This window comes from Chelonoidis abingdonii, chromosome 19, assembly GCF_003597395.2.
Source record: "Chelonoidis abingdonii isolate Lonesome George chromosome 19, CheloAbing_2.0, whole genome shotgun sequence".
Classification (NCBI taxonomy): Eukaryota; Metazoa; Chordata; order Testudines; family Testudinidae; genus Chelonoidis; species Chelonoidis abingdonii.
Window position 1 is genome coordinate 24,327,051 of NC_133787.1, and position 26,398 is coordinate 24,353,448.

At 40.4% G+C, this 26,398-nt stretch overlaps 1 protein-coding gene across 2 annotated transcripts in view; it reads left to right on the forward strand.

Moving 5' to 3' along the window:
• Positions 1-25,239, forward strand: part of CHST8 (carbohydrate sulfotransferase 8) — a 287,297-nt gene extending 262,058 nt beyond the window's left edge. For both annotated transcript variants that reach the window (XM_032766678.2, XM_075073698.1), the window contains exons 3-4: positions 16,491-16,528; positions 23,442-25,239. In XM_032766678.2, the coding sequence (XP_032622569.1) occupies positions 16,491-16,528; positions 23,442-24,587 (1,184 nt within the window). In that variant the 3' untranslated portion in view covers positions 24,588-25,239. The remainder of the gene's footprint in view (positions 1-16,490; positions 16,529-23,441) is intronic.
• The last annotated feature ends 1,159 nt before the right edge of the window (positions 25,240-26,398 follow it).

Consider the following 26,398-nt stretch of genomic DNA (forward strand, 5'->3'; position numbering starts at 1 on the left):
CTGACAGTCATGATTTCAACCCTATCAGCTAAAGAATCCCCATTGAATGTAGCCAGAGTTGGAGGGAGCAAAAAGGAGAGGTGGTCACTAATACAGGGAGGGTATAACCTAAACAGGATTTTGGAGATAAAGACAAAGGGCCAGATTCTCAGCTGGAGTAAATGAGCATAGTTTACTTGACTTCAGTGGAGTTGCAGCAATTTACACCAGCTGAGGATCTTTACACCTCTCTTCCCAAGTACTTTTCTTGAACTACCACTAAACACATGTAATCAGCTACCAACATGGACAGTAGCCTATGAGTATTTACATCCACTGGGAGAAGGAAAAAAGTGTTCCAGAAAATACCGCATAAAGCTGCATTTTTACCAACACAATGAGTGTTATTTGCTGCCTTCTCCTCTCTTTCAATCTCTCTTCTCCTGGAAAGGAAAGTAGTATCTTCAGAAATGGAGCCACATGAAAGTAGCCCAGACTTTTTCTGCTGCATTAGGCAGGTAGCTTCATGTAGTGTACTGTGTATCCAATTTCCTGAAATGGTTTGGACACTAGGTGGATTATTTTGGGTGACTGTTTCCCTGCTGCATGCAAGAATCGCAGATAGCACTTGCCTGAAATTCATTACTGTTCTTTTGGATACCGAGATCATTCCTGCAGGTGACTAATTATAAATGCAGTGTTATATTTTTAAACCTTAGCTTTTATTTTTTAATGAAACTGAACAAAGTCTAGCGTCCTTGTCAAAGTCAGGCTGTGTATGAAGGCTGCCTTCGTGCAAATATTAAATGTGACAATGGAGAATAATTGAAAGGTCCTAAGTAGAAATTGCAAATAACTGCTGACAGTGCCTGAAAGCTAATGATGCTAATTAATGATACTCCCATGGATAGGTCCATAGGAGGAATGGGAAATGCAACAGCACAGACTTGGCTTTTCTGCTTTCTTTGTAGAATTCTTATTGAATATAAATTAAGTGCAGAAAATGTCACTCCCTAATTAGGATGCCTAACTAGCTCAGAGAAGACAAAGCAAACAAGTAGTTCTACCTTCCTCATGATAAATATGCAAGCAGCAGCTTCTTGTATTAAATCAATTAAGTGTGCACTAAAAAGGTATTATGTACTTTCCTTCTCTTTATTGGTTATTTTAAAAATTTTTAAAAATTGCAAGCGTATAGAATGGAGTCAATGAGTTTGGCATATTTTAGAACATGGGGTTATTATGACAGTCATAAGCTCATGTCTTTTTTTATTAAGGTAGAACAGAGATTCAAACTGAGATCAGGGCCCCATTGTGCTAGGCACTCTCCAAAAAGCTGGCCCTATCTTGTCTGTTTAGAGTGTATCAGACAGGAAGTCTTACTATATATTTTATTACAAGGTTTGAATACAGCTTAAGTCATTTTATGAGATGAGTAGAATTTGTGCATTCAGGAGGTAGAGCTGGCCAAAGTTACTGCAGATCTGTAATACATGAGGCTTTCATTTGGCTGGGATTCCTAGCAGCATTTTCTTTTTTTTTATCCATATGAGTTTGCTGAGATCTTCCCTTTTGCTTTGATTCTGAGGTTCCACTGAACACCCAAAATGCAAAGCAATATGTAATTGAAATAACCACTTCCACCTGAATGTGTGTAGAAACACATGAAAGAACATTTTAAAAACACACAGGAGTTCCACATGACCAAAAGACAATCCATAGGCTAGGGGCCCTTTTAACAAACAATGATCTGAGCTTAATGCTGGTAGTGAAACTGGGAACTAGGTAAGCTCTACATGGTTAGGAGTTTGTTAACAAGTGCACTTTACAAAAGGGGTAAGTATTATCCCTGTTTTTCTAACTGGAAAAGTGAGACACAGATAGGAAGTGATTTGTCCAAGGCCAGAGAAAAAGCCCTTGGCAGAGCTGCACGTAGAACTCAGGTGACTACTGCACTCTGCTGCCTTTCCATGCTTCTCTGAAACCACTGTGTACAGTTCTGATCATTACACTCAACAGGCACCAGCAGTGAGAAACAGCACTCACTGGACCAGTGATCCTTCCATACCCAAGACTCCCTGTAACAGGGTAGTCTGTCCCTTTTAAGGGCAGTGGGAGCCTGGAGCCAACACCATTCCAAGGCATGTCTCTTGGAACAGGTAGTTCAGGGAAGGTTGCCAGATCAGCTTTAGAGGTGGGAAGAGAGAATAGAGTCATGTGATCCCCTGCTGAGGATTAAAAAGAAGTGCTCTTAGCTCAGAGAGGAAGCCTAGAGTCAGACTCAGGAGCAGAGCTCTGCAAATTTTGGGGGGTGAATAGGCTATTTGCAGAAAAATGTATTTCTTGGTCAAATGCAACTACCTGCAAATTCAGGTCAAATTTGGCAAATAGTTTCAGCTGAATAAAAACAAAAAACAAATTTGGAGAAAGCTGAAATGTTTTTGACTGCCCTGTTCAAAAAGATGGTTCATTTAGAAATTTTACTATATTTAACTTAAAAAAACCCCACAAAGGAGATGGCATAGAAGACGTTTGAACTCAGGAGCTAAGGCTTACTATGAGATCTAAGGGAAGAGCTGTGCAGAGGTGGCAGAAATGAACCAGGGAGCTGAAAGAGCTGGAGTCTGAGGTCCTGCAATAAGGAAATTGGAAAGCCTGAGGAAGGAGAAGGTTGAAACTGGAAGCAAAACCTTGTTTGTTGTAGGGACTTTATAAATTAAACTCCAGGAGGGAGAATGTTATGTTAAACTCCTGGCTATGAGTGAGTTAACAGGAGAACCAAATGTTGAACTGAGATGGGGCTAGGATGACCAGATTACATGAACAAAATATCGGGACACAAGGGGGCAGGTCCTGAGTGCCACCAATGCAACAAAAAAGTCCAGAGCCGGAATATCGGGACAAATGGCGTCCCGACCATACATCCGTCAGGACGCGGGACAAACAACTGAATATTGGGATGGTCCCAATTTTATCAGGACATTTGGTCACCCTAGATGGGGCAAGTGCAGTGCCACATGGCAGCATGGTGTGTTCCAGCCCTGCACTTCTCTGGGAGTGTTTCCTGAGTGATGAGGGCAGGACTAGACACTTCTATTATGAATGAATTGAGAAAATTGAAGACTTTCCCATTGTTAAAGAATTCAGATTTCAAACAGCTACCTTAAGAATGTCGCTTGATCTCTGTGTTGACTTTCTTCACTTGTACATTTTTGATGCTCATTTTAATGGATTAGCCTGGTGTCTCAATTTTTTTGTATGCCCTTCAGAATAGCATTACTTTCCCCAGGTACTGCACTCCTGACCAAAGACTCCCATACTTCATTAAGCTGCGATGTCATTTCAGTCACTGACAGCCAGAGAAATTGTACTATAATTGGTTAAAGTACACACACCATACTGCAGTGCCACCATTCCAACCTGTGGGTTGCAGACACTGCCTCCAGGTCACCTGATCTATAATCACACTTTCAGTTGTCCGTCTCAGACCCAATGCCTGCCCATATGAGTCCAATGCAAGTCCATAGGAGGCACAGACCCCCTTGTATGGCCACTAACTCTGAGGTTCCTGCATCCTAGAGAGCAAATGCAAGGTGTCAGCTGAACAAAGGCTTTGCAGAAGCCCTCCAGGCTGGCATGATTTTCATTGTGAGAGTCAGAGCTTCAACTGGTATAAATTAATCCATTGATTTCAATGAAGTTACACCAATTTACACCATTGAGAATCTGGCCCTTAACGTGCACTGGACCAGTCATTCTTAATGATTAGTTAGGTACTAAAAGGCCAGCATCATTGAAGCATATGTTCTGAACACGAAATTCAATGTCCCCCTATACCAATGCCTCTTGGAATTTATTCGGAGTTTCTTTGGTGCCTGTATTCAAAATCCCTTCCAATAAAACACCACTTACTTCTGCAAGCTGTAAATTGGCATGACAGTAGCAAGTGCTAACGTTTCACTATTCCATGTTAAGTAAATGCTAACCAGTCTTTAAAAACTCTTCCCTAGCTTCTCACAGCACGAATGCAATAAAAAAAAAATCTCAATGAGGATTAGTAAAAAAACAGAATATATACCCTTCAGTAGCTTTCTCTATTCAGTTGATAAATAGGAAACATTTAAATACTTACTCTGAAGAAAAACAGCACTAGATGAGAGCTGCAGTACATTAGGACAGACCAAAGTATTTCGTATCTTATTTATTATCATTGGCATACGCTTGTATTATACCTTCGTGTCTGTAATTCTGTTTAACTATTAATGTAATCGCTTTCAACGTGATTTTTTAATGGGAGGGGGAAATATTTCTCTCATGGATTCTTAACAAATTATTTTGGGTAGTGTGGAGAACAAGGTAGGGAAACCACTCTGAAAATGGAAATTAAAGACATATGTATATGGGATTTAAATAAAAAATAAACTGCTCTCAGTATCAGTATCCACAAGTTGTTTTTTTATAAAAATTGGAGCTTTATTTCTTCCCAGGTTCCTGCTGACTCTGGAAATGTCATCTTCAGTAACAGCAACAAACTATATCAATTTGATAATTTCAGGATAGCAGCTAGAGGGGACAAATATAGCTTTTCCAAAAATATTCATAACATGCTTCCACAGCAAGCATTTTGAGTTTCCTTTGCCTTTTTTATTTTTGGTTTTTCCATTCAATACAGTTAGAGAGGACCCTTCTTAATAGGGCTGTCAAACAATTAAAAAAAATAATCATGATTAGTCGTGTGATTTAAAAAATTAATCATGATTAATCACATTGATAGAATACCATTTATTTAAATAGTTTTGGATATTTTTTACATTTTCAAATATACTGATTTCAATTACAACACAGAATACAAAGTGTACAGTGCTTACTTTATTTTTGATTACAAATATTTGCACTGTAAAAAAACAAAAAAAATAGTATTTTTCAATTCACCTAATACAAATACTATAGTGCAATCTCTTTATCATGAAAGTTGAACTTACAAGTGTAGTATTATGTACAAAAAGTAACTGCATTCAAAAACAAAACATTGTAAAACTTTAGAGCCTACAAATCCACTCAGTTCTACTTCTTGTTCAGCCAATTGCTCTGATAAACAAGTTTATTTACATGTTCAGAAGATAATGCTGCCTGCTTCTTGTTTACAATGTCACCTGAAAGTCAGAACAGGCATTCCCATGGCACTATTGTAGCCGGCATCGCAAGATATTTATATGCCAGATGCACGAAAGATTAATATGTCCCTTTATGCTTCGGACACAATTTCAGAGGACATGTGTTCATGATTGTAACAGGTTATGCTCAATAGCCATACAAAGCAGTGTGGAGCAACGCATATTCATTATCTGAGTCAGATGCCACTAGAAAAAGGTTGATTTTCTTTTTTGGTGGTTTGGGTTCTGTAGTTCTGCATCGGATTGCGGCTCTTTTAAGAGTTCTGAAAGCATGTTTCACATGTCATCTCTCTCGGATTTTGAAAGGCACTTCAGAGTCTTAAACCTTGGGTCGAGTGCTGTAGCTATCTTTAGAAATTTCACATTAGTACCTTCTTTGTGTTTGGTCAAATCTGCAATGAAAGTGTTCTTAAAATGAACAACATGTGCTGAGTCATCATCCAAGACTGCTATAATATTAAATACATGGCAGAATGCAGGTAAAACAGTGTAGGAGACATTCAATTCTCCCCAAGGAGTTAAGTCACAAATTTAATTAATGTATTTTTTTTTAACGCATCATCAGCATAGAAGCAAGTCCTCTAGAATAGTGATCAAAGTAGGGGCCTACGAATGTTTAGCATATCTGGCATGTAAATACCTTGCAACACTGGCTACATAAGTACCAGGCAAACACCTGTTCTCATTTTCAGGCAACATTAAGAAGCAGGCAGCATTATCTCCTGTAAATGTAAACAAACTTGCTTGTTTTAGTGATTGGCTGCACAAGAAGTAGGACTGAGTGGACTTGTAGGCTCTAAAGTTGTACATTGTTTTCTTTTTTGAGTGTAGATATGTAACAAAAAAAATCTACATTTGTAAGTTGCACTTAAATGACAAAGAGATTGCACTACCATACTTGTATGAGGTGAATTGAAAAATACTATTTCATTTGTTTATCATTTTTACAGTGCACATATTTGTAATAAAAAATAATATAAACTTTAATTTCAATTACAACACAGAATACAATATATATGAAAATGTAGAAAAACATCCAAAATATTTGATAAATTTCAATTGGTGTTATATTGTTTAATGGTGCGATTACAATTAATTTTGAGTTAACTGTGTGAGTTAGCTGCGATTAATCAACAGCTCTACTTCTTAGACATTCATGGCATTGCCGTTCCCCAGTCCATCGTTAATCATAACTTAGATCATCCTTAGATCAAGGCTGCTGCAAGTCATGCCTGACTACTGACCAAAGACTATTCTGGAGGTTTGGAAATAGCCAGAGATGTCCTGTTCATGCCCCTTTCCTTAACTGTCTGCAGAGGAAATTCCCATCTGACCAGATCTGCTGGGTTTCTAGACTCTTTTGGGTCAGTGGGTGGAGTCAAAAATCAGGCCCCTTGTCTTTAATGTGAGTATACCATGGGGATGTGAAAGATTAGCTATCACTTGTACCATTTTTGTGCAGTGAAAGTAGTAATGTATTGTAAAATCATGCATTGTGTTCTGAAACAATCCACACCGATTCTGAGTGAGGGCCTCAAATGTAAATGAAGCCATGTAAATGAAGACTGAAGAAACAAATGAAGTTTAAAATCGAGGTTTAAGAAAAAAGCTTCTACAAAATTTAAATAAAAATGTTCCCATGAATTACATTCCAGAGGAATTAATTATTTATAAATAAAGGACAAAAAAATGCACTGCCATGTAGCATTTGCAATCCAAACATTGCAGTATTATGAAAGGGAATGACAGCCAATAACTGAAACTGACTTAGTCTATTGTGATTGTCGAAAAAGAGAAATACAAAGAAGTAAAAAAGTGAAAGTAGGTTTTTATACATGTTTTCTATTTAAAAAGGAAGCAAAGAAATTTGTTTTCTATAACTAATTTTTAACCAGAGTGTGGTTCCTTATTAGAAGAAATGCAATTTGTGTCAGATTTTGTTCTTGATGTCTCTCTGCAGAATGTGAAATATCCCAGTAATTTTGTCTGTTGTGAAAGAAGTTTTCAGTACTGACAGCTCCAAGAAGTTAACAAAACTTCAGCTGGCACCACTTCAGGCAGACCAGCTAAAATAGAGTTAATAAAATACACACATCCTGATTCCAGGAATGTTAATGTGTTCAGTTTCCATTGTACTGTGAAAACACTGGATCCTGAAGAGCTTGAGACCAGAGGCCAAGAAATCTTTCAGAGAAAGATAAAGGGAGTCAATGGGAGGAATGGAAGGATGAATATTGAGAGGTGGGGAAGATACAAATGAAGGAGCTGTCAGATGTTAACCTAATAGAGATCAGATGGTTGTTAAATTCTAGGAAGGAGCAGCTAATTATATGCAGAAGTGGAAGTGTCTTTGCAAGGCATCAGGCCAGATTCACCTCTAGGGTGACAGGGCAGAAGCAGCCATGCTGGCAGAAGCAGCCACACTGGAGGCATCAGTCATTTCACGTGAGAGCCAGTGATACTGCCACCCTCCCTCCCACTCCACAGGGTTCCTCCAGAAAGTAGCAGCTCTCTGAAAAGTGTATCCCCCATCCAGCTGGGTCTCATCTCATCATGAGCCAGCTTCTGGGGCAGATTTGCTGGAACGTTTTCCAGCCTGGATCCCACCAACATCTGACATGCAGCATGTACACCTCATTCAAGTGCCTGAGTAGCATGTCATTGCACATCTCTTGTCTAATGATTATAAAGAGAAGCACAATGTCTGTAATGTTGTAATCCAAATGTAAGACTCACATTAATTAACTGCACCTAGTTAGTAGACAGGCAGCTGTGATCTTGAGGACTGAACACAAGATAGGAGTCAGGACACCTGGTTTCTAGCATAGACTAACACCAACCTTCTACAAGATCCTTGTCTTAGGGTTTCAGCCTAAAATCTGGCCACTGATTTGGGGTTCCTCAATTGTTAGGTAACTAGTTTAAGATGCCCAGCTTAAGTATTAAGGTAATCAAAAATATGACCACCCAAGTCAGACCACTCTTGAAAGTTTGGCTTGTAACCTCTCCTGCCTCCCATCTGTAAAACTGGAGGAACTATGAACCATATTTGTGCAGCACTTTGTGATCTAAGGTGTGGGGGATGGGGAGGGGAATCACTGTGTAAGTACTATAGCAATGAAGTGCAGAATTATTTTCACTATCTAATTCTGCAGTTTCTGAGGAAAAAATGTATAAATGAGCTCTCTTATAATTCACTTTCTCTTGCAATTGACACAGAGTCATTCTTGCTTTGTGTATAATTAGTCAGTCACCAAATACAAGAAGATGCTATATATGATACAAGGCAGTATAGCGACTGTCTGCCTTTGGCTACATTTCATATGGAGAGAGAGAGATGTTCTTAAAAGATCAGAAAGCTCAACGTCTTCCTTGTAATAGCTACCATTCACAGAGATTAACATAAATAAATACTACAACATCTTTGCCATTAAATCAATTAGTTTGAAACTAAAATGAACTACTAAGTCACTGCAGTGTCAGATGGATATACTGCCCAAGGACTCTCTGTAAAGAATATGCTCAGGATCTTGACACCAAAACAGATCTAACTTTGACTCTTCTTCAGCGGAGCTAGGTACTTCATCCAAAACATTCACTATGAAAGTTCTCATCTGTGGAAAATGTCACTGAGTATTTGCATCTTCTCTGAGAACTCAAGAGATTCATTGTACAGATTCACTTGTTTCTTGATGGCAACTTTATGCAAAGCACTCTATACTTTCATTAAACCTTGCTTGCTTTATCTCATTAATTTTCTGTGTATTAAAACTGGGAACTGTATATGTGGCTGAGATGGGGCTATTAAGGTTTGTTATTGTCAAATAAGACATCAGTTTAGAGATAAGAAATTACTGAAGGGCAAAAATATACATATAGTTTATAACATTGATTAGGCCATGATCTCAAAATAAAAATCTTGTCAGTCTTTTTACAAGGAGTTTTTTCTTAAATGTACGATTTATTATTTCTAATTTAGAATGAGATATGTGGCAGTAACATAGATGGTATCAGCACTTTGCAAATACTTAATCATTTCCTGCTTGAAAGAGCTTGCAATTTAACTCAAATACACTATACATGATAAAAGATTAGGCACAGAATTAGGTGCAGAGCAGGCTGGGCAATCTTGTTCATAGCAAACAACTTAGTCAAAAAAATGTAACCTGTTTTTCTGTTAATAAATCATTCACCAGCTGAGTTACATTTTTCAAATTTGTTTGCTGATATTTTTATGCAAATAAATTTTAACCTGAATGCTACTCACAAAACTATTGTTTGGAAAATTCACTAATATAATTTGCTATTGGTGCTGTGATTGGCCACTTCAGTCATATGTTATCATTCCCACTGCCTGATTCATTGACAAGCTATTATAAAAACAATCTGGAGTTGCTGAATAAGTCATTTGTGACATGAACATATTTGCACAAGTGTTCACAACACTTCTGAAGTATCTATTTCTGCATATATGTGATTGCATAAGTATTGATTCTTTCCTTTACAGTAAAAAAACAAGCAAAAAACATTGCTCATTGAAGCCCATTAAGGGGCACACATACAGAAGTGAAATCAACTTCTATTTAAGCCCAGTCCCTGTACTGTGTCAGAGGAGAGACCAGGGTTAAAAGGCTAGCCAGGAGGGATTTGAAAAAGAGGAAGTGTGCAGCAGAGAGGCTCCTCTGTGTATTGTAAATGGCATTGAAAAAAACAATTCACGTAACAAAAAGGGAAGGGAGCCGTTAGATGAGAAGACTGAGTGGAGCTGGGCATAATAAAACACAACAAGAACAGAGAGATCAGTGTCAGGCCCATGCAGGGTCTTTGAAGGTCAAGTTCATGCAGAAAAAGAGGGAACCAACAGAAGCATTGTGCATACAATGAAGTTACACTATCTGATTTGCTACTTATCTATGTGCTGCTAAGATGTCTGTTGCTGTGGCATCTGGCACCACATTTTTAAGTTATTCCTTAATATCATCAATTTCAGTTATATAGTTGGCACAAGTGTCCAACCTATGGCACAATCAAATGTACATTACATTGCCATTTTGGTTACCATCAAGGAGCTAGTAGTGCCAAAAATACCATGGGTGTAGCATCACATTAAACTTAGATCTGATTAGGTGAGCAGAACTGTGCAATGTGTTTTTACTGGCTGAGTTCACTGCACCTAAGAATGGTTTTCGCCATGTAGGTTTAAATCTGATGTGACAGATTGCTGCTAGTGGGAGAGAAAGCTGAGAGAAGACAAAATTTAGAAGTCATATGCCTCAAGAAACATTCAAGAGACTAGCAACCAGCTCCACCATACATCTTCCATTCAGAATGTACTCTTACCTGTTGTTCTGACCACATTAGCACCAATAATTGAAGTCTCAATTCTGATACACATTCTTCCCTCCAGCTAATGGAATTTCTTTATTAGACTAATAACTGAAGTACCAGCACGAAAATACAAGATATCTACTCTATTAAAAGACAAGTCACCTTTTGAAGTAGTTAGCAACAAAAGTGTGAATTACTCATTAATTCCTTTTCTTTTATAATTTAAGAACAGATAGCTCAGACAGCATTTATGATACCTTCATCTTTTGTAGAAGAATGATTCTTACTTCTTACAGGAAAGTTAAATAAATTACACATTATGAAAGGGATTTTCAAAAGCTCCCAGCAATGATCCACCTCTACTACCATTGAAACTATGCCCATAAGACCAATAGAACAGCCATAGCAGGTGAGACCAATGGTCCATCAAGCCCAGTATCCTGTCTCCTGACAGTGGCCAATGCCAGTGATTCAGAGGGCTCTTTTGAAATCCCCTCCCTAAGTCTTTTATTACAATCTTGGCAAAAGGATTAAAAAAAAAACTGTATCCAAGTCTGTCTAAATACTGGTTTGCATTTTGGTGAGTGACCAAGTTCTCTTGACTAGTCTTGTTTTCAATTATGACAAGCTTGAAGGCTCTCAGGAAGGGGATACAGAGAGAAAATGTGCTTATATTATAAATTCTTAAAAAAAAAAAAAAGTGATCCGATTCTAGAATCAGGAATTATATTTCTGTGTGTGGCCCACAGAACTGCCTCAAAACTAGCATCCAGCCCATGGCATTGAAAATATTAGACCACTCTTGGCTGTTATTACATCTTATAATTTCAGAGGTGGAAGTACAGCTGTCTTACATTGGTAGGCATAAGTAGTTCATGCAAGGATAAATATTTAAGTATGTAAATTCTTGCCTATACATGTTGACAGTATTGACAGCCAAAGTAAATATCTAGTATCTGTGACAGAGGATGAGACGTGATTTAACAAACTGAATCTGATATTAAAAAATAATGAAGCCCAAAGCTGAAGTATAAAGCAGAGGAATAATACTGGTGACTCTGAACAGACTATTGCCTGTAATGATGCTATTACACAAGGAAATTACTAAATGCATGTTGGCAATTATACATGAGAAACCAAACATCTCCATATAAAACAAGCAAATTGCCTAACCCCCCAATCCATGGATTTCTTTTAATTAAACTTTTGACTTTTCAGTATTCTATATATACAATTTCTGCCTCCCCCGCACCGAAAAGGGAATTCATTACAACATTCTGAATTGATAAGGAAAAGAACATTCAAGCTTTCTGGAGGATTCAGCCTGTATCTATGCTACCAGGAAACCCATTTTATAGGAGTAACCAGAAGAATCATACAACAGTCTAGGGCTCTTTCACTCCAAATATTCTCCCCCCCCCCCTCCATAGGGCACCGTAGTTAGAGAGGGTAAAAGAATTCTGATTTAATAATATGTGCCATTTATAGCACTTTATAGTACTTTAATCCTGAACGACTTACTTACCATAGCAAGGGCATTCAAAATTAAAGGAGGTAGCTATTAACCCTAGGTTACAGATGATGAAACTGAGGCAGAGGTACAAACTTGCTGAAGGCCACGAAGGAAGTCAATGCAGAGTCAGTACAATGTTATGATTTTAGTGTGTGACTATATCATCCTCTAGTGCTTAGCTGCAGCAGAGATCAAAAGGGGTACTCAAGCGGCTGTCTCTGGAGAGAACAGCCATAGGTGCTATTCCACAGGCTGTATCTATACCAGGGGTAGGCAACCTATGGCACATGTGCTGAAGGCGGCACGCAAGCTGATTTTCAGTGGCACTCACACTGCCTGGGTCCTGGCCACCGGTCTAGGGAGCTCTGCATTTTAATTAGATTTTAAATGAAGCTTCTTTAACATTTTAAAAACCTTATTTACTTTGCATACAACAATAGTTTAGTTATGTATTATAGACTTATAGAAAGAGACCTTCTAAAAACGTTAAAATGTATTACTGGAACGCGAAACCTTAAATTAGAGTGAATAAATGAAGACTCGGCACACCACTTCTGAAAGGTTGCCAACCCCTGATCTATACAGTTGAGCAACTATTGCCAGTTTAAAGGCAAATATCTTAGTAGTGTCTATGGCAGGGGGTGGGCAAATCTTTTGGCCCGAGGGCTACACTGGCATTGCAAAACTGTATGAAGGCCGGATAAGGAAGGCTGTGCCTCCCCAAACAGGCAGGCCTCTACCACCTATCCGACCCCTCCCACTTCCTGCCCCCTGATTGCTCCCCTCAGAACCTCTGACCCATCCAACCCCCTCTCTCCTTGTCCCCTAACTGCCCCCTCCTGGGACCCCCTGCCCTTAACCGCCCTGGAACCCCACCCCATATCCAACCCCTCCTGCTCCCTGTCCCCTGACTGCCCTGACCCCATCCACACCACTGCCCTTTGACAAGCCCCCCAGGACTCCCACACCTATCCAACCCCACCCCCATCCCCTGACTGCTTTCCAGAACCTCTGCCCCATCCAACTGCCCCCCTGCTCCCTGTTCCCTGACTGACCCCTGGGCCCCCCGGTCCTTTATCCAACCCCCTGGCCTGGCCTCCTTACCACATCACTCAGAGCAACATGTCTGGCTGCCGCGCCATCTGGCCAGAGCCAGACACACTGCCATGCTGCTCAGCAGGAGCGCGCAACCCCGCTGCCCAGAGCGCTGCCCACACAGCTGCAGGGGAGGGGCCAGGGGCTGGCCTCCCCAGCCAGGAGCTCAAGGGCCAGGCAGCAAAGTCCTATGGGCCCGACGTGGCCAGTGGGTCATAGTTTGCCCACCTTTGGTCTATGGGTTCACTACAGGGTGATACCCAAGCAATTAATAGAGGTCTAGCTCAAATGGTATAAAGTTGTGCCTTTGGAGTCAGAGATCATGGGTTCCTGCTGACTACCATGATGTCTCTATGGGTTAAAAGTATATTTCTTATACAAGTGGATTAGAACTCTGGAATTCCAGACTTCTCCCTGCAGAGCAGTTTTCATACTCACTATTCCACAGCAGTTTACAAAACCATGGATTAAATGCTTGTATTACACTGACCGCAGCAACAAATGTAGCTGCCAATAATAGTTGAACAGCATCGCTCAGTCATGGACACCAGAATCAGTTTTGTTACTTAGGAATCCTGGCCAGGACTCCACAAGTTAAGTGTCACTTTTCTGAGTAAAAAAACAAAAAAAAAACCCAAACAAACAAAAACCCTTAAAATCTCCACTTCCAGCTGAACAGGTACTATATTAGAACTGAGTGAGAGGGGACTTCGGACTTGCACCCCATCAAAAACAAGGCACCTCTAGTACAGCTTGATCTTGCTCCCATTGAAGTTAATGCCAAAAGTCCCTTTAACTTTAATGGGGCAGAATCAGACAAATATGCAGCATCTTCTCATGCCCTTCCTGCATAGTACTATATTAACTCATGCCTACTGCTAACAAATTGCCGGTATGGAACATGTACACATAGCCATAGCAACACAGAAATAGGTTCAACCTGTAATATCTGTTCATACTTCTGAAAAAATAACCAAAGATCAGCTTGTTAGAGTAGGTGCTATAGCTGCAAGAAACTCATTAATGTAAATGGTATATAGTCAGGGGACTGATAGAATAACTTAAAACACACACAGTATTCATGAGAACATTAATAATGTAATGAAAATTAATCTGATGGGACTGAGCTTCTCTGGTGGTGCTTCAATTTGTAGTACAAAGGTACTGTAAAGTGGTATGCTGACCTGCAATTGTCCTTGTCAATGGCTGCAGATTTGTAATGTAGCCCCATTAATTAAACTGAAATCCTTTTAGGCAGCACTGACAGTGACAAGTGGCACTATCCAAACCACAGAGATGCACCAAAAATCTCAACTGATTGCATAAACAAAAGAGTGTTTTCAATAGCATACACTTTAGCTTAACTGCAACAGTAGTCATAAATTATAAGTGAGACAAGGTGAACGAGGGAATATCTTTTATTGGGCCAATCTCTGTTGGTGAGAGTGACAAGCTTTTTGAGCTTATACCAAGCTCTTGTTCGGGTCTGGAAAATGTATGCAAAGTACAGAAGCTGAGTATATTTTCCAGACCTGAAAAAGAGCTCTGTGTAGCTCAAAAGCTTGTCTCTCTCACAAGCCAAAGCAGGTAAGATATTACCTCGCTGTACCTCAACTCTCTAATATCCTGGGGCCAACATGGCTACAATACCACTTCACACAACAAACTATAAGCGATTGCAAAGCTCTCTTAGTTTAGTCGTATGAGGCACTCACACCTTTATCATTATATTCCTGGTTGGATCCCTCTTTAAAAGTTAAGAACATGTGGCATAATACTTGTAAAAGTGATAAACGCTTTCCACAGTATGTTCAAAATGCTCTACAAATATTACCTCCTATATACATAATGCACTGGGGGGAAAGGGTTTTAGGACAATACTGCATGCATGCCAACTGGTAAACATTCAGAACAATCATGCTGTCCAAAGTGGGCACAATTAACAGAAATTTTTAGTTAACCTAAATACATGCATTTATGAGATGATATTTTGGCCTAGTGGGTACAGCACTGGCCTGGGACTCGGGAGACGTGGGTTTTATTCCTGGTTCTGCAACTGGCCCACTGGGTGACCTTGAGCGAGTCATAGATTGTTGGGCTCAACGGGTAGTGATCAACGTCTCGATGGTCTAGCTGGCAGCCAGTATCAAGCGCAGGGCCCCATGGGTCGGTCCTGGGACTGGTTTTGTTCTACATCTTTATTAATGATCTGGATGATGGGATGGATTGCACTCTCAGCAGGTTTGTGTTTGACACTGAGCTAGGGAGAGAGGTAGATATGGTGGAGGGTAGGGATAGGGTCCAGAGTGACCTAGACAAATTGGAGGATTGGGCCAAAAATAAATCTGATGAGGTTCAACAAGGACAAATGCAGAGTCCTGCACTTAGGACAGAAGAATCCCATGCACTGCAACAGGCTGGGGACTGACTGGCTAAGCAGCAGTTCTGCAGAAAAGGATATGGGAATTACAGTGGATGAGAAGTTGGATATGAGTCAACAGTGTGCCCTTGTTGCCAAGAAGGCTAACAGCATATTGGGCTGCATTAGTAGGAGCATTGCCAGTAGATCGAGGGAAGGGATTATTCCCCTCTATTCAGCACTGGTGAGACCACATCTGGAGTACTGCGTCCAGTTTTGGGACCCCCACTACAGAAAGGTTGTGGACAAACTGGAGAGAGTCCAGCAGAGGGCAACAAAAATGATTAGGGGGCTGGGGCACATGGCTGATGATGAGAGGCTGAGGGAACTGGCCTTATTTAGTCTGCAGAAGAGAAGAGTGAGGGGAGATTTGGTAGCAGCCTTCAATTACCTGAAAGGGAGTTCCAAAGAGGATGGAGCTAGGCTGTTCTCAGTGGTGGCAGATGACAGAACAAGAAGCAATGGTCTCAAGTTGCAGCGGCAGAGGTCTAGGTTCGATATTAGGAAAAACTATTTAACTACGAGGGTGGTGAAGCAATGGAATGGGTTACCTAGGGAGGTAGTGGAATCTCCATCCTTAGAGGTTTTTAAAGCTTTTAGTTGGGATTGGTCCTGCTTTGAGCAGGGGGTTGGACTAGATAATCTCCTGAGGTCTCTTCCTAACCCTAATCGTCTATGATTGTATGATTTCACCTCTGCCTCAGTTTCCCTATTATCCCCATGGGAGTAATGATATTGACCTACTCTGTAAAGCATTTTGAGATCTATAGGTATAAGAGCTATTCAAGAGCTAGGTATTATTACTATGGGCTATACATTGATATAAAATATTGCAGGTCTATTTAATATCATTGTTTTAATAGGGGCTGCTCTTACTCACATTCTAGTTAATGGTAAAACTCTTGTTGATCTCAGTGGTGCAAGATAAGCATGTCATGTGTATTTACCAAATATTATTGTAATTTTCCTTTTCTTTCTTTAGGGATAAAATATAACATGGGACCCCAACAACCCAAAAAAGTAAGTTCTTCAGAAAAATATGTAAGAAAATAGAGCAAGACATATTTGCAATACAGATTGTGGGATGAGGGGGAGAAGGCTCAGAGAAAACCATTTGACTGGAAGTGAAAGTATCAAACAGGAATGAAGCATTAAAGCTTTTCCCTGGAGTGCAAATTTTTTTTTTATTACAATACGAATTTGGTAAGCCATGAAAATTTAGTTTTATGGTTGTTTGCTAGACTAGCTATTCCTAAAAGATACTGTAAACTTGAAATATATTTGCATATTCATATTTGGTATAAAATTTTATAGCTTAAAAGAAATGGTTGAGTGTCACATAGAATATTAGAAAGAAAAATACTGGTATTATTGTGCCACCTAGTGGCTGCTAAGTCATTCAAAGTAGCTGTGACTATATTTCATTTACTTCTTTAAAGTTTAAAGGTATGTCTACACTAAAAGATTATTCCAATTTTACATAAACTGGTTTTGTAAAACAGATTGTATAAAGTCGAGTGCACACGGCCACACTAAGCACATTAATTCAGCAGTGTGCATCCATGTACTGAGGCTAGCGTCGATTTCCGGAGCATTGCACTGTGGGTAGCTATCCCACAGCTATCCCATAGTTCCCTCAGTCTCCCCCACCCATTGGAATTCTGGGTTGAGATCCCAATGCAAAAACAGTGTCATGGGTGATTCTGGGTAAATGTCGTCACTCAAACCTTCCTCCGTGAAAGAAACGGCAGACAATCATTTCACGCCCTTTTTCCCTGGATTGCCCTGGCAGATGCCATAGCATGGCAACCATGGAGCCCATTTTGCCTTTTGTCACTGTCACCATATGTGTACTGGATGCTGTGAACAGACACGGTACTGCAGTGCTACACAGCAGCATTAATTGGTTTTTGCAGGTAGGAGTAGACGGTTACCATCCCTATTGCACCAGTCTGCCATTGCCATTTGTAAATGGCGATAGATGACAGTTTTATCAGTCACTTCTGTACATCTGTTGCTGTCATGGGTGCTCTGGCTGGCCTCCACTGAGGTCGCCGGGCGGTGCGATGGACAAAAATGCGAATGACTCCCAGGTCTTCCCTTCTTTAGTTTTGTCCTAAAAAGTAGAGACGTCCTGCCTAGAATATGGGGCCAAGTGCTACTAGAGAACCAGAGGCACAGCCACTCTGTTTCAGAGCCCCAAGATCACAGAAATGATGAGCTGCAATGCCATTTCTAGGGGGTGCTCCTGCAACACACCCACGTCCATTGCTTCCCCCTCCCCCAACCACCGGGCTACCATGGGACGTGTCCCCTTTGTGTGATAAGTAATAAAGATGCGGAATTAGAAACACTGACGTTTTTAGTTGAGATAAAATGAGGGGGAGGAAGCTCAGCTGCTGTATATCCAGGCAGGACATTAAACGGTGCAGGGGGAGAGGAGCCCCAGCTCCCACTGCTATGATAGTTCCATGCCGCAGCTCACACGAATCTTTTTTTAGACATGAAAGTGGGGGCAGGCCTGATGGAGCTCAGCCTCCAGTTGCTATGATGAAGTCGGTTACCAGCGTTCTGTAACATTCTGCCAGGAATGACCGGGAGTCTATTCCATTTTACCAGGCGCTCACCGGCCGACTCACCGAGGCCACGCAGGAGCATCACAGGCTAGGATGATGAATGAATGGATAGGCAGTTCATATATTGTACCATCTGCAACCAGCAGGAGATGCTTGGATTGTTCAGGCGTGCAGCACCCTGTCTACATGCAGCCATGCCAGTAGAACATAGGGTTGAACATTGGAAAAAAGCGAGAAACGTTTTTTTTCCCTTTTCTTATTTGGGGGGAAAGAGTGTAATTGAACGCATAAAACTTGAAACACCCGGGAAAATGTTTTTGACCCTTCAGGCCTGGGAGCTCAGCCAAAAATGCAAATGCTTTTCGGAGACTGTGGGGACTGTGGATAGCTGGAATCCTCAGTACCCTCCTTCCTCCCTCCATGAGCGTCCCATTTGATTCTTTGGCTTCCGTCGCTTGTCACACAGCACTGTGCTGTAGCCTCTGCTTCATAGCTGGAGATTTTTCAAATGCTTGTCATTTCATCTTCTGTAATGGAGCTCTGATAGACAGATTGTTCTCCCCATACAACAATCAGATCCAGATCCCCGCACGTCCATGCTGGAGCTCTTTTTGGGGACTGCATCACCACCCGTGCTGACAAGCCTTTCCACGCTGGGCAAACAGGAAATGAAATTCAAAAGTTCGCGGGGCTTTTCCTGTCTACCTGGCCAGTGCATCGGAGTTCAGATTGCTTTCCAGAGCGGTCACAATGGTGCATTGTGGGATACTGCCCGGAGGCCAATACCATCGATTTGCGGCCACGCTAACCCTAATTCGACATGGCAATAACGATTTCAGCGCTACTCCTCTCGTCGGGGAGGAGTACAGAAATTGGTTTAAAGAGCCCTCTATATCGATATGAAGGGCCTCATTGTGGATGGGTGCAGGGTTAAATCAGTTTAATGCTGCTAAATTCTGTTTAAACGCGTTGTGTAGACCAGGCCTATAGGATGAATGCGAGTACTTGAAAGAATGCTAGAATTTACCAGCTATTTATCCAAATTCCAGGGGGAACTTAGTGAGATGTAGTTCATAGCACTCCATCTCTGCAGGTTCAACTTACCTTTCAAATGGCAGTGAATAGGAATTTTGTCCACAGAGGACATTCAAATTATGACATTTGCTTGTGGTGGAAATGCTAGTTTTAGATTCATCATCAGCAATGTGGGGTGCTGGGGGAGTTTTTTTGGGGGAGGAGCACTGTACCCTAGCATGGAATAAGTATGAATGATCAAATATAAGTCTGATTTCTTCATATGATTTCCACATCACTCAGTAAAGAGCAATATATAGTAAATAGAATAAAACAGCTGGCCATTTACATATACAAGATGACTGAAATATACATTTGATGCATTTAAATCAGGGTAAGCTTCTCAACAGAATAGCAATCAAATACTTGCATAGTCCCTTCAGTTTAGGATATACCCAGGCAACTATACACAGGAGTACCAGAATGAGTTGGTTTCTAAGTCAATATATCACATGGTAATAGTAATAGCAAGACAGTAGTAAAAACTTAACACAAGTCATTCTAGAAAAAAGTACAACTTTTTCTGAACAGTTACAGAAGGAAGCAAATGTAAAGAACATCTTATTCTGTTTGGGTCTTAGTCAGCGTACGGTATACAGAGAAGTGAAGAGACAACCCAGAAACTGTTCCACCTCACCCTTGGTCCTCTATTATGCACTGCTGCTTTTATAATTGGTTTAATACTGATTAGTTCTATTTTATTTTTGAACACAACTTAATAGGTTACTAGCACAATTTGGATTTTTGCTCATTACATTTTTATGATGAAGATTGAATCAACTTTTCCAGAAAAAAGAGAAAAAGAAAAATCCATTCTCCTTTGAAGAAGAAGGAACTTGCCAAGATATAGAAAATCAGTAGTGATGCCATATGGGGATGTAGCCTGAGTTGCAGCTTCCTCTTTGTAACTGAGTGGCAGGAAAGGCTTGTTGTTATTCTTTGACAGCCTAATTTAAAGCCCTGTGAAGATTTCTATTGGGCCACAGAAAGGCTAATTTAACTCCCGTTGAAGTCAACTGGATGTTTCTTCATTGCCTTCAAGGGGATTGGATCAAGCCCAAACTGCAGATTCCTGCCTATTCTTTCAGGTGAGCAGAGGAAGAGTTGTGACATCACTATGATAATCCGTAAAGAAGAAAGAGAATACTCATTTCAAATCTAAAGCTGCTTTTTTAAGTATTGGGACATCTTTAACATCATCAGGGAGCAGGTGAAAGGCAAATATAGAAGAGTTTGTGATTTGCATCACAGTTTCCCTCTAATTCTTAAAATATTTTCAGATAAGTATTCACCAACGGAACAGCTAAATCTGCATATTCCCTGCCCTCCCATTCCTTCCTCCATCTGAACTATATCATCTTTGGAAGACCACATCTATAATAAACTAGTTAAACAAAATTTTAGTCAAAGCAGAAGACATAGCTTTTTGGTGATAATGCAAACATATTAATTAATACATACAATTTGCCCCTAACCTCACCTCGGTGAGATAGGAAAATGGGCAACAAGAGTCACAGGCAGAGCTAGAATAAAAATTCAGGCGTTCCAGCCTCCCAGACCCATATTAAATCCATAACTATCAGAGGCAGTATGATGGTTAGATAATGTCTATCAGGGATGGTCTAGACACAGTATTTGGTCCTGCCACGAGGGCAAGGGACTGGACTCGATGACCTCTCGAGGTCCCTTCCAGTCCTAGAGTCTATGAATCTATGTAATCTATCTTTCCCCTTCTAAATTTAGGACCATTTTGACCTGTACAAGCTGCTATTAGAGATCTCTATACAAAGGCTTATTTGAAAATGGCAACAACAGGTGGAACTTTCCACTGTGGGTCTAATAATGCCTAACCTCCATTGACTTGCCAGCATTTTTGCCTACTGTCTTTGCTTTGCAACCACTTCATCATTTTTCACTCCAAATAGCCAGATCCAAAACTCATAAAGTCAATGGAAAGATTCCCATTGACTTCATTGGCCTTTGGATTGGGGCCATAACGAGAGCTATAATGTTCATTTTTTTTACAAATATTCACTTTGAAACACACTCTGACTAATGAACAAACAAGTCAGAGTGGGGAAGTGTGGGATTCTCCTTCTTCCTGACATGCCTAGTGTGTGAAATCATTTAAAGGTGACGTTATTTCAAGCCTCCATTAATACCTATAATAAAAAGTAGTATTTTATGCTGAATAATGATTGCTTGCCAGAACTGTAACCTATCTGGGTCATTATTTTCAGGCTCACCTGGATAATCTATGTTGTGTTCCTCCTGTAATATGTATATGCAACAAGATCTTGTGGAGTGCAAGGAATGGCAAAATTGCTGCAGAGTGAGAATGTGTATAAGATGCCATCTCCTAGAACATGTTCTAAGGCAGATGGCTCATTTTCTAGGGGCTAGAGCACCATGCTCTAGCTAGTAACTGGAAAATGACTTCTCCTAGGGTGACGTTCACCCCCATGCAGGTAGCCTGTACTGGTCATTGCCCGACTTAAGCCTTCAAAACAAGGCTGATGTGGAACTTGAATGCTGCAGCATCTCTTTACAGGAGCAAATTTCACACCTAGAGAGACAGACAGAAATTTAGTTTAGGTGTGTCAAAATGGTAGAAAGGAACTTAATTTGCCTAGGCTGGGGACTAGAAGGGAATTAACCAGTGCAGCCTACTTAGAAAGACTAAGCAAGAATGTAACAAGGGGATCACGCACAGTCTGTAGTGTATGGAAGATGATTGAACCTACCAAGGACTTTGCATTCATCCATTCTCCTCCCCAAACTCCCTATGTTTGCATTACAGCTCGGGCAGACAGACGTGTTACAGGCTCGAGATGGTGTGGATGTTATGGCTCAGGCTCTGACGCCTAGAGGATCGATGGGCTAGCTTCAGAGCTCCAATGTCTACACTGCTATTTTGAACATGCTTTGCCTCACCATCGCTGTCTGTCAGGAGCATGCGCAGAAATTTAAATTTTACGGCTTTTGGAGGGGCGCGGTTCCGTGCCCCCACTGCAGCCCAGGGGCCAGAGGAGATTACTATCCCCGCAACAGCCCCAGGGTCAGAGGAGCTCATTCTCCCCACTGGAGCCCTGGGGCCAGAGTTCTATGTCCCCAGAGATTATTGGCTGGCCTATGCCCCTGCTTCCCCCTCCTCCCATGCACACACTGTGCTGTCTAGCTGGACTGGGAGATTCACCCCCAGCTGCAGTACAGACATACGGCCTATTTCAGGGACCATCTCTCTCATGCCAAGGGCTCTGTGTGTCCCCCATGCCCTATTCCCACATACCCTTGTCCCCCATTCCCCTTCCCCCATGGCAGGGACTCTGTGTGCATCCACATATCTCTGTTCCTCCTCCCTGAGGCTCTGGTTTCCCCTTCCCCTTCCCTCCTCAGTCGCAGCTTTGCCCCTGGTCCCTGCTCCTCCTATCCCTCTGATACTTGTTGCTTCCCTCCTACCCTCATTCACGGCTCCTGCCACACCTGCATCCCTGTTGTTCAGTCCTTACAGTGGTCTGAAAAAAAGTGTGGGAGTGGCAGCTTTGATGAGACAGTGCTTACAGTGTGCCCCTCAGAGACTCAGCTTGATTTTTAAATGGAGGGGCATGCAACCCCCTCAGTGCACATGCACACACACTGACTTTAAGCACTGCAGCTTCCCTGATAAACCCTCCCTGTGTTCTCATGCAACAAGTTAAGGTAGCAGCAAGGGGGCAGACAGATTCCTCTGCCTGCAGCACCAGGCAGTCTGAGGGCCTGGATATTCCTGTGAATCAGGCTTTTCTGGTATTTCAATTTGCACACAAAATCAATAGGCTTGTGCCCATGATGCCTAGAACATTCCCTGCAATTTTGGAATTGCTATGCCAAAGTTATCACACCAGACAGAGAAACAGCAACACATTTAGTGTTAGTTCTTGCTTTATACAGCTAATTAATTTCTCCGCCTGCCCCTCCATTTCCAATGAGTACAAGAGTTATTCATGCTAGTTCAGAGATGGATCCACACCAGAATCCTGGCTACAGGTAGCCCCCAAACTATGGGAACATTCCATCTGCCAGCTCAGGCTCACCTCTAGCTTTGATGTCTATGTAAACACAACTACAACAGAAAGAGAAGAAAATGGAAAAGTCTAGTGCAGGAGCAGAGTCTCAGACACGCTGCAATACACATTTTATAATTTAGCTGAACTGAGAGTCAATGAATAGATCTGCCATTAAACTGTACACATTATCAATAGTGATAAATACTATCTCATTTCTTGGGTCTTTTCTTCCACCAGGACTGCACTTCTAGCAACAATCAGGATGTAAGAATAAGAAAAAATTCTGCAGAGGCATTAGCAATGGGAAACCAGAGAAGTTCATTATACTCACCTGTGAATGCACCTACTAAGCTTCAAAGTACAGACAGAAAACAAAATATAATGTTTGTGATGAAAGACCATCAAAAAAAAGATGCAGAAATTAATCCTATTGGGCTCCACAAACGGCGAAGGAGATTTATAATTAAGAAGAGCCCTATACTGATTGCTATGAACAGTTCTTCTCTCAACCTGCCTATGCTTAAATCTGAGGACAGAAACAACAATTGGAAAAGTCTCTATCAGATCCAAAGAGAAAGAAAGAGAATAATGAGAGATACTTGTTCCAAATACAAGAGTAATAACAGAAGGATAATCACTCCTTATCACGTTTCCAGAATATTTGTAGAAGATAAATACAGAATTCTATACTGTGAAGTTCCAAAAGCTGGCTGTTCTAACTGGAAACGAGTGCTCATGGTTCTCAATGGGTTGGCTTCCTCCACAAAAGATATACAGCACAACACAGTGCACTATGGAAATTATTTAAAAAGGCTGGATGGGTTTGATCGCAAAGGGATTTATCACAGGCTCAACACTTACACCAAGATGCTTTTCATTCGCGAGCCCTTTGAAAAGTTGGTATCCGCATTTCGGGACAAGTTTGAGCATCCAAACAATTACTACCACCCTGTTTTTGGAAAAGCTATTATTTCGAGATACCGTGTCAATGCCTCCAAAGAAGCATTAAGGACAGGTTCCGGAGTCAAATTTAAAGAGTTCATTCAATATCTTCTAGATGTACATAGGCCAGTGGGCATGGACATTCACTGGGATCACGTCAACAGACTTTGCAGCCCATGTTTAATAGACTATGACTTTGTAGGGAAATTTGAAAGCATGGAAGAAGATGCAAATTTTTTCCTGCATTTAATTGGTGCTCCACAAAATTTAACTTTCCCTAGGTTTAAAGACAGACATTCCAATGAAGAACGAACCACCACTAAAATTACACAGAGCTATTTTGCACAGCTTTCCCCTGCTCAAAGACAACACAGTTATGATTTTTATTATATGGATTATTTGATGTTTAACTATTCAAAACCTTTTGAAGACTTGTATTAGAAAGTAAGAGACACTTCTATTTCATATCAGCTGCATTACATAATAGATACAGGCTTTGGTACACCAATACTCTAGAAGCACTCATTTTCTAAGAATAATCAGTGGATTCATGTGACAGTAAAACTGATAGCTTTTCATGTACAAAATCTCATTTTAGAAAATTTACCATAAATAAAAATAATTGACTTTTACGTCTGGCCTGAAATATCAAAGAAAAATAGGAACTACAAAGTCCTTATGCCTCCATGTGGTATCTCCTAGATGTTACCGTCTGTTTAGCAAAGGGTCAGTTAAAGAGCATTTCCACAGCAGCAAAAAATAAGAGCATAAATGATTTACAATTAGTGACGTTTACATCTGCTCAACTTCCTCCTTTAAATCATAATTTTTCTACCATTTCTCCATGTGATAACAATATACATCAAAGCTCTTAATAAAGCACATGATTTTCCATTCTGATGGTTATTTGTGTTTGTATTGGAGAGTGGCAAGAAGAGTGGGTGAAGAGGTGGGGAAAGCAGCTGAAATCCTGAGGTGGATCCAATAGGCTATTAAATTCCTAGCTGTTATATAAGCTTTTTAAAATACCACAAGATAAAGAAAAAAAGTGCCGCTTCATTAACAGCTTTACAGTTCCTTGCAATCCGCAATGCATGCAACCATACACCAGGAAGCTGGACACAGAGTTCTAATTACTTTCTGTGATTACCAAATTAATTAAAATAAGAGAAAATGTATTACAATTACAGTACAATGTTCAAACATGTTCTAGTGAAAACATTAATACTTAATGTGAGTGCAGTGTTAAAGCAGATGTTGCAATTCATAGAGTGAGGATGTATTGTCTCCCTTCCATATTCCCCTTATGCCACATTGATCTTCAAGAAGATAAAATGCAAGAGAACATTTACATCTTTATGCATGTTATTAAGATTATTTTAATCCTTTGCATTAACAACTCTTTAATTTAATCTGTATAGTCACAAGGAATATCAAATGTTTCCTTAAAGTGGCAAATAAATATAAATTCAACTTCCTGCCCATCAGGGTACTTTTTATCGCTACAAACAATCAAGATTTATTTTGGTTAAAAGCAGATTTCAGTTCACAGCAACAAGCAGAGCATATTTGTTTGTGATTTCATTTTGTTCATCGTTTTCTATATTTAACAGTAGCTTTGCTATGTTTTCTCTCAAGTAGAAACTTCCATGAGGTTCAAATGTTGAAGAGTTACAACAGCAGCAGAACATCCATGTTAACTTTATATAAACTACTCCTGTCTATGTGTGGCCAATTAACCAGCTGTACTGGTTTTGAGGTCAATGCTATTTTCAGTTAGGTGAGCACATTTGAATCATTTTCCATTAGTCAATCCAAAAATTGTAAGCCTCAGTTACAACTCAGGTTCTAGGTTCTGTACAAATATTGGATAATGCAGACCTCAAGAAGAGCTCTTCGTAAACGCGAAAGCTTGAGTCTCTCACCAGCAGAAGTTGGTCAAATCAAAGGATTACCTCATCCACTGTCTCTCTCTAACAAACCTAGTATAAGACATTCTTTGCTCCAAAGAGCTTACAATTTTTTAGGACTCAATCCTTCAAATATTTACATACATGCATACTTTTACACACTACAGCTATTTCCATTAGAGTCCCACTAAAATCATCGTATTTTAACTCTATCTTAATTTTTTTAATAAAAGGACAAATATGAATATAATATTTTATATAACGCATGATTTCTAAAATGTCTATCATTAAAAACAGAATATACTTTAAAGAAGTTCCTTGAATGTTTTTCACTCAAAAAAA